The following is a 9557-nucleotide window of genomic DNA, read 5'->3' as shown; positions in this document are numbered from 1 at the left end:
AGGAACTGACTAATAAATGGCAATTTAGAATTTATCCTCATAACATTTCTTTGAAGACCAGTGTTCCAGAAACTGTTGGGCTTACATTGGCCATGTTGGCTAGGACTGTTGGAAGTTGAAGTCCAATGGCATGTTGGGAGCAGCATGCTGGCTAATCCTCCTGTGCTAGATGGGTAGCGTGGTCCACCTTGACATATTTAGTTTTCTCCATTTCATTTTTTATTTTCAACAGAAATCAACCAACATTATAAGGTTTGGGGGGGGGAGGGAAGATATATATAAATGGAATTTATATACATATATATTTATTGAAGATGTAAAAATCACGTGACTCACATACAAAATTTTCTCATAAGGAAAATGTAAGTTGCCTTGTTCACGTTTCACAAAATTGCAAAACTATCTTTATAAAAAATCTTTTTTTAAAAAAAAACAAAGAAGCTTATCACAAAATTATCTTCTAAAACTTTTTTTTAAAAAAACAACCTGAAAATTTAGCCCAATTAAACATTAGGTTTCTCTCCATGTGCAAACCACATGAGCACCAAGAGCTAGGTGTGGATCTTTCGCTGAAAACCCTTGAGATCAAATGACACGTTTAAAAACAGTACAGATTTCTTTCATAGGATGTTACAAACTCTAGAACGATGTTTCTCTATACTACATCAAACAGTGCAACCGAGATTCAGTGTTAATCTTTACAGTGTTTAATTGATTCAATACTTGTGTTCAAGTATATGTTCATACACATGATTAAAATCCCTACTTTGTCATTTTGTCTATTTTTGTTTATAAAAGTTTCTAAGTTACAGTAGATCATTTCTTACAGTATGTTTTTAAGGGCATGGAGAAACATGAGGTGTCACGCTGGGCCGCTAGTGATCTGTGGTAGGAATCAAGAATCCACGACCCGCCAGGTGTTATAAGACTCCATCAGCCCCAGGTTAGCACCACAAAAATTCAGGGATAATAGGAGCTATAGTTCTGCTATATCTGGGGGACCGTAGCTTTCCCATGCCCGCTTAAAGGAATCTGCCTACAACTTTGTGGAATTGATTCTTACGATTAAGTTGGTTGAAAATGGGCTGCTGTGATTATGAAAATTAATACTGGGAAGCTGTAGCTGTGTCCATAGATGTTCTGGGTCCAATGTCACATGTAAATAAATATTGGGACAATTCTGAAAGTCTGATTCAGCCCTTAATAAAACAAGAATTGATTTTTCCAATACATTCTGTAATATAGCCTGTTCAATGCTGTTAGATCAACTCACCCCAGAACCTGTTGCAAAAATTTCTGAAGTCAATCTGACACAAAGCATAAAAAAATTACAATAAAATAAAGCGGATCTCATTTCCATACACAGCAAAACTATTAACCTAAAAACAAATCAAAAAAATCAGGGTAATATGATGACTTATTCCTTTGCACAATGTTGTGGACAGTTAAGTGTGTTTAAGTCCCATTAACTGCAAGTGAGAAGGACTAGCACACTAAACAATGCACAGTATTGTGCTCATTATTTGTCTTTTGGAGGTTGGGGGTGGGGGAAAAAAAGACATATTGGCCTACTGAATATAAACATTTAAAATAGTAATTTAAAAAAAAATCTGATAAATGTATCCAAAATAATTCATATAAAATTAATTATGGAAACTCTGAGCATAAAACAAAACCAAAAAAAGAAAAAAGCTGTTTAACCAAAATAAAAAATAAAAATGTATTGGCAGGCAAAAATAAATTAATTTGATTAAATTATATGTAATCTGATAATATTTGGTCTGAAAAAGCGTGCTCTTGTGTGTGTTTATAAATAGTGTGGCTGTGAAGAGCTGAGAGCTACCCAGCCAGTCTGCCTGCCAGAGGTCAACTCCTTTGCTGAATTTTCTGAGCATAAAAGTCTCTGCACGTCTCACAGCAACGCTGGTACCACCTCATGTCTTGGCAGAGGTTCTTCTCTCGTATCACTCTGCAGTATACAGGCCACTGGTCTCCAAGGCACTTGAACGTTAAGGCAGCTGTGAAACGACACAAAACCAAAAGGGGCATCAATGCAGGTGTATATGTCAACGGCTCTGAATTGCATTTCTAAGGTGTGAAACGTATGGTGGGTGCATAGCGCAAGAAGCCTCTTATGTACAGGCAGCAAAACAACAGCAACAAAGCGACTTAGGAATGAAACGCACCTAACAAGGTGGTTTTATAGAAGCAAAAGGGCAAAAAACGCTTTGAAACTTAGAGATAAAGGATGCAATTTACTAGGGAGTAAGGGACGCGGGTGGCGCTGTGGGTTAAACCACAGAGCCTAGGACTTGCCGATCAGAAGGTCGGCGGTTTGAATCCCCGCGACAGGGTGAGCTCCTGTTGCTCGGTCCCTGCTCCTGCCAACCTAGCAGTTCAAAAGCACGAAGTACAAGTAGATAAATAGGTACTGCTCCGGTGGGAAGGTAAACGGCGTTTCTGTGTGCTGCTCTAGTTCGCCAGAAGCTTAGTCATGCTGGCCACCTGACCTGGAAGCTGTACGCCGGCTCCCTCGGCCAATAAAGCGAGATGAGTGTCGCAACCCCAGAGTTGTCCGCGACTGGACCTAATGGTCAGGGGTCCCTTTACCTTTACCTTTAAGCACCATTTAACACAGGAGCATAAGAACAGGGCTGAATCAGACGCAAGACTAGGTGATATCTGGTTTTCAATATCATGATATTATCACCAGCTAATTACAGGGGTCAGCAAACTTTTTCAGCAGGGGACCGCTCCACTGTCCCTCAGACCTTGTGGGGGGCCGGACTATATTTTGAAAAAAAAATAAAATGAACGAATTCCTATGCCCCACAAATAACCCAGAGATGCATTTTAAACAAAAGGACACAGTATCATGTTAAAACGCACTATTCCCATATGAGCTTGCAACCGCTTACCTAACCTAGGAGATGTAATTGTGTTCACATTAATTTTTTCGTTGCAGGGCTGCAGGTGGCAGGGTCTATATGCTGCAGGCTTTTCAGAGGAGAAACACTCGTTGCCGTGTCTTCCCGTGATCTTGTGCATGCACTGGATGACTCGTGACTGCATTCCTTTGCCACAGGTAATGGAGCACTGCAAGGAAGGTAAGAGAAACATGTAAGCACTTTTGCCCATGGAACAAAATCTTATCCAAGCCTGGTGTTATGGCAGACTCAATGTCTGGATTTAAAACAATGAGAAAATATAGTTTCATTTTGTACCCTCTTACATGGAGCACATTCTTCTCTTTTCAAGGGATGTACCGGTAAATTGCATTCTCAGAACCCTTAAGGATCTATTCTGATATATGAAATAGCACTGGATATGGTTTATTTGTCCATCCGTCCCCCAAATACTATATTCTTTCTTTGGCAGGAGGCTGGTTTAGTTTCTTCTATATCTCTGATAAAGACCTGTCTAGCAGTTAAAGCTGAGAGTGTAAAGTTCCCAGGCAGCTGAAGCTCACCTGGAAGGAACAGCTGGAAAGAGCTCTAAAAAAGCATTGTCCTTATATACACTATTGTGTGGCTTGATAAAATACTCAAAGACAGGAGACTTCCTATTTTTATCCAGTTGCAGTCTGTTAGCTCTAAAAAGACCAAACTTTGATCAAATCATCATTTTTATTGAAAGAATACAGGATTGGATCATGCTTTACAATCCCGGCTTCTTTCAACAAACCACAGTTTAAATCAATCAGATGAACGCTGGTTAATTTAAACCAGGAAGTGGGTGCTTCCAATCTCTTCCCTATGAACTCATCAGAAGAAGAGAAGGTAATGAGCAGTGGCGTAGCGTGGGGGGTGCAGGGGGGGCCGGCCGCACCGGGCGCAACATCTGGGGGTTAGGGTTAGGGGGTGCAAATCCATGGGTTAGGGGGCGCAAATCCACGGGTTAGGGGGTGCAAATTACTTGCCTTGCCCCGGGTGCTGACAACCCACACTACGCCACTGGTAATGAGGAATGCATGAGGTTCATATCAGAAAATAATATTGTTGCTTGTCCTCCATTCATTGTCTGCTGGTTGCAACCGAGACAATATAGCTGCAAATGGGTGGCTTTTATAGCGTTTCTGGAAGGTCAGAATCTCTGTACGCTCTAGTGTGTGGCAGCCACTGGTACTTGAACTAAGGACACCAGAAATGCCTTTTCTTCCATGCATGCAGCAGCCTTATGAGCAGAAACCTAGACAAACCCAGACTTTGTAGACAGAACATGAAGTGATCTTAGTAAATCAATTCATTTTCAGGTTTAACCACTGGCAAAAAGGTATTATTGCACGCACACATGATATGTGTTGCTTCTGCCTGTAGCTGATTAACAAGAATTCCTGGACAAAAACTATTAAGCATAAACAAAATGTACTAATCGGCAGCCAGATTTTCTTTGTGGAAACAACACTTTGTTGTTAATCTCTGCACTTTGAATGTGGCCCTAAAGGTACTGTTAAACTGTTCAAGCAGCAACTCAAGCAGAACGTTCTTGTCAAAGACTGTACAAAAATGATTTCTGGATGAAGGTACTTGAAAGCCATTAAGGAAAGAATGATGGGTGGTATTTTTTCTGCAAAAGCAGCGGTGATCTATTTTGAGTCTCTCTTCCACATAATTTAAGTAACTGAACTGTAAACACTATATCAAATTATCTTTCAACTTGGCACCCGCAACTCTCACCCTAAATTCTCCCTTTCCTCTGCCTGCGAGAGACATATATTTTGAAGCTAAATCCCTAGACCAACAGCTGAGGAAGGTGTTGTAATGCTACAAGCCACTTCCAGCTGGCCTCAGCACGAAGTAAATTAAGGGAAAAATTGTCACTGGCAGAGAGCAGCATTTAAACTCTGAACCTCAGCCAAGATAATAGGCAATCACTGCCGAGCTTGATAAAAATCTGCAATTGGAAGTGCCAATCTGTAACAGTGTTAACAACATAGACTTGGACAACTTCTTCCAAGAACAAATGATTACTCAGGTTGCAAGGCAGAAATCACTTGTTCTAGAGTTATTACACAGAAGACAAACGAACACAAGAATGGCGTTGCTGGATCCGACCAAAGGCCTCCTGAACACAAACCAGACCAGCATCTTAGATGAAAACTGCAAAGTTACTGACTGGCCTGACAAAGGATGGCTTTAAAAAGAAGACGACGCCTGGCGTGGTGGTATGCTTGCTGGCCCCAACCCACCTATAAAACAGGATTTTAAATATATATTTTGAGTTTGTCCAGGCTTCTGTACTCTGATATGTTCAAAGGCTGGACAGCAAGCAGGCAGGATGTAGCCTTGCTGCTAAAAGACTGTAATCCACTGCAGAGTCGATTGAGACGGTAAGGGGGAGAGGGAAGAATTTCTGTGGGCTGCAGAGTGAGTGCCTCCTACATACTGTATTGCTAACAACTCCCTGGAGTTATTGCAGAAATAATCTCTTTCTAAGTTTTTATCTAAGTGCCAAAATGTGTACATCCACCCATCTATCAATCTTCCTTCCCCTTTTTGAGTTCCCTTCAAGAACAGATCACAAAATGTTGCCCCACCTTTAAAAAGAACCCCATCCCTTCACATACAGAACAAGTATTTCAGTGAGAAGGCTGAGCTAGTTCAAACCAACCCCTGTATATGGTGTTTATCAACCTGAATAAGGCTTTTGACACTGTAAATCATAATGCCCTGTGGACTGTCCTTCTGAAAATTGGCTGCCCAGATAAATTTGTAAATATCATATAATATGACAGCAACAATCACAGATAACAATGGCTCTCAAAGTGAACCATTCACAGTGGCATCAGGTGTTAAACAGGGTTGCGTTATTGCCCCAGCTCTGTTCATTATTTTCATTGCCACGATCCTACACTTTGTCAAAGGGAAACTCCCCACTGGGGTAGAAATCGTATATCGAACAGATGGAAAGCTCTTCAATCTGAGCAGGCTGAAAGCAAAGAGTAAGGTTACCGTAACTTCCGTCATAGAGCTTCAGTATGCTGATGACAACGTCGTGTGCGCACGCTCAGAGGATGACCTCCAAACCATCCTAAATATCTTCGCAGAAGCTTACGGAAAGCTTGGCCTATCACTCAACATCCCAAAAACCAAAGTGCTGCACCAACAAGCAATTCTGGGCTGCATCAATAGGAGTATAGCATCTAGATCAAGGGAAGTAATAGTGCCACTGTATTCTGCTCTGGTCAGACCTCACCTGGAGTACTGTGTCCAGTTCTGGGCACTACAGTTCAAGAAGGACACTGACATACTGGAACGTGTCCAGAGGAGGGCAACCAAAATGGTCAAAGGCCTGGAAACGATGCCTTATGAGGAACGGCTAAGGGAGCTGGGCATGTTTAGCCTGGAGAAGAGGAGGTTAAGGGGTGATATGATAGCCATGTTCAAATATATAAAAGGATGTCACATAGAGGAGGGAGAAAGGTTGTTTTCTGCTGCTCCAGAGAAGCGGACACGGAGCAATGGATCCAAACTACAAGAAAGAAGATTCCACCTAAACATTAGGAAGAACTTCCTGACAGTAAGAGCTGTTCGACAGTGGAATTTGCTGCCAAGGAGTGTGGTGGAGTCTCCTACTTTGGAGGTCTTTAAGCAGAGGCTTGACAACCATATGTCAGGAGTGCTCTGATGGTGTTTCCTGCTTGGCAGGGGGTTGGACTCGATGGCCCTTGTGGTCTCTTCCAACTCTATGATTCTATGATTCTATGATTCTAAGTACAAAATAGCCCCTCTGCAGTGCCACAAATCCAACTCAGTGGTGTAACGTTGGAAAATGTCAATCACTTCTCCTACCTAGGCAGTTATCTTTCCACAAGGGTCAACATTGATGCCGAAATCCAGCATCGCCTGAGCTCTGCGAGTGCAGCTTTCTCCCAATTGAAGTGCAGAGTGTTTGAGGACCGGGACATTCGTAGGGAAACCAAAATGCTTGTTTACAAAGCTATTGTACTACCAACCTTACTGTATGCTTGTGAAACATGGACCACTTACAAACGCCATCTCCAACTTCTCGAAAGATTCCATCAATGGTGTCTCCAAAAAAATTTACAAGTCACTTTGGAAGACTGGCAAACTAATGCCAGTGTACTGGAAGAAGCAAAGATCACCAGTGTCAAAGCAATGATTCTTCAATGTCCCCACTGTGGAAGGATGTGTGGGTCCAGAATTGGCCTCCACAGTCACTTACAGGCTCATTGTTAAAACTGTGTTTATGGAAGACAATCTTACTCGGCTATGAGTGATCGCCAAATAAGTGCATTTTCTACTATGTACAATCCTTCCATCATCAGGAAGAGGGTTTTTTAAAAATGCCTCTGAAAAGGTGAGAGTTTTATTCAATATTTCTCTCTCTCTATTTTTTAAAAAAGAGGAGTTTAAAAATGTCTGCTGCGCCACCAGTAAATAAAAATGGGGTGGATACTTCAATATCAGAGGTGTGCTGCATTTTCTGTTGAAACCATGCAAAATATCTATTCCGTATTCTACTCCATATGGAAATGAGCTGTCTGCCATTTTTATCCAATTTCTCTGAAATTCAGAGTTACAGCAGTTAAAAACTGGAAGCACGAAAGCTTCCCTTCTCTGCCGCAGATTCCGGGAGACACCTCCAGCCAGCTTTTGTTGACAATAGCTTCAAGTTATCTGTAGATAACTACAGATGACTGTGAACCATTCACTTTTTGTCTACTGTATCTCATAGGGCTGCTGCAAGGATAAACAGGGGTTTGGGGGGGGGGGAATCTAGGTCCTGCCCTGAGCTCCTTGGATGAGGGCGGGGGCATAAAAGAAGCACAATGATTCAACACGATTACTGCTTACATGTCACACAACCCAAAGCTTTGACTAATACTTTCCATGTTTCTCAAACATGAATGAATTTATAGGAGCCTTTGCTTTTCTCTTAAACTGAATTTTTTAAAACTGTAGAATATTAACTTCATTTTAAGATGCTTGCCTATATTGCATTCCAATTTCCTCCTAGTCTTCTTAAGTTGCAATGTTAGTTTTATTATAAACCAACTAGGAACTGATATTGCTTCACACCATTCCATGAAACCACTTTTCACACCTATATAATATCTCCTTGAATTTACATGCTTAAAGGGTCTCCTATAGCAACCTTTGTACTCATTGTGATTGTCTAGAGCCTCCTCCGAAAATATTTTTTAAGGCAAAAATCCCACTAGATTCCACTGGACTTAACTTCCAACTTACTATGCTTACAGTTGGAACCGAATTTTCTTTTTCAAGCTGTTTCTAATTCTCTCAAATTCCGTTCAGAAATATAATTTCTCAGAAATCTGATGTCACAGGCACGCCAAATGAAGTAAGCCCTCCTTGCAAATACTTCACCACTAAGATTAGCTTTCAACCGCAAGCTCGTTTCTGAATATAGGTCCATTATAGCAGCTAGATGCCTCTTTGAACGCATTCTACCAGCTGTTTCATTGCTTCAAGATGGGACACTATATCTCGTTCTGATCAGCCTCTTGAGAAACATCCTCAGCGGCAACTTGTGGCAAAGCCTTGTTACAAAGCGTGTTCTCCCTAAAATGAGAGCACGTGTCGCGGTGTGGGCCGCCAGGCCAGCTCTCTGTTGCCAGGCAGGTTAATAGTTATTGCCTGGCGCAATGATTGGCTGACCGGGTTGCTGGGGCAAATTGCATGTAGCAAATTGGGTGGGTGCGACCATAGGCTTTAAATATTGGGGCGCACTGCTTTTGCTTTCTCTTTCGCAGAGTGCATCGGATCACCCGCCCGCCCTGTGTTCTGGTTGTCCTTGTTTTGCTTGTCATGGGGTCGTCTGCCTTGGGGCAGGGGCCTAGTAGGAATTTTGCCATTTGGCTGATTGGCTGGTGCCACTTGGTTTTTGCCTACTACTTAGCAAGTCGTCACAACTTGTAAGGTTGTGGTTAGGCATTGGTTATAAAAACTGGTGGTGGAGGGGTCAGGATAGGCTGTGCCTGCCCCTCCAATGGTGCTGGAAGGGAATTCCGTTAAAGGAATCCTGGGGCTTGCCACGATTTCGTCCAATCCCTGAAATGGGACAAGGGCCGGCAAGCCTTGGGGAGCTGGTTGGGTGAGCGGTGAGGGACTGACGCTCAGCTCAACTGATCCCCAACATTGTTTTCCCTTCACTGGCTTCCGATGGAGTTCGGAAAGTCAGTTCTGTCCGGGGGGGGGGGGCGGGCAGATAGTCATAACCAATGTCTAAGCAACCACTCACAGATTTTGTATTTTAATAAAGTTGTGGCCAAAATAGTACCAAAAACCTTAAACTAAAATTACGTGTGATTTCTGAATTATTTTGAGGGGTGGCTGGGGGACCTACACACGCAACAGACTTCAGTACTTCATGATCGGTGCCTCCACTTGGTGTCTGGAGATTCCCCCCTCAGCCTACCCCAGACAGCAGCCCACCACAGTAAGAAGCGTCACTGAAGCCTGGGATAATTTTTTCAGGGGGTCAGGGGGCCACTGGACGGAATGGGAAATTCCAGGTAATACTAGCCCCTTCCATTAGCTTTTCTCGTGATCCAGCCCAAGGAAGAGCATTGA

At 42.5% G+C, this 9557-nt stretch overlaps 1 protein-coding gene across 2 annotated transcripts in view; it reads right to left on the bottom strand.

The window, feature by feature from the left end:
• Positions 1-288: 288 nt before the first annotated feature.
• The window catches only part of ADAMTS19 (ADAM metallopeptidase with thrombospondin type 1 motif 19), a 135875-nt gene continuing 126606 nt past the window's right edge, over positions 289-9557 (bottom strand). For both annotated transcript variants that reach the window (XM_082191541.1, XM_082191542.1), the window contains exons 22-23: positions 2919-3096; positions 289-2018 (exon numbers count right to left, since the gene is read on the bottom strand). In XM_082191541.1, coding sequence (XP_082047667.1) covers positions 1867-2018; positions 2919-3096 — 330 coding nt within the window. In that variant the 3' untranslated portion in view covers positions 289-1866. The remainder of the gene's footprint in view (positions 2019-2918; positions 3097-9557) is intronic.

Source organism: Podarcis vaucheri, assembly GCF_965113315.1.
Source record: "Podarcis vaucheri genome assembly, chromosome: 11".
Classification (NCBI taxonomy): domain Eukaryota; kingdom Metazoa; phylum Chordata; class Lepidosauria; order Squamata; family Lacertidae; genus Podarcis; species Podarcis vaucheri.
Note: the sequence above shows the minus strand (reverse complement) of the source record. Positions and strands in the feature narration are given on the sequence as shown.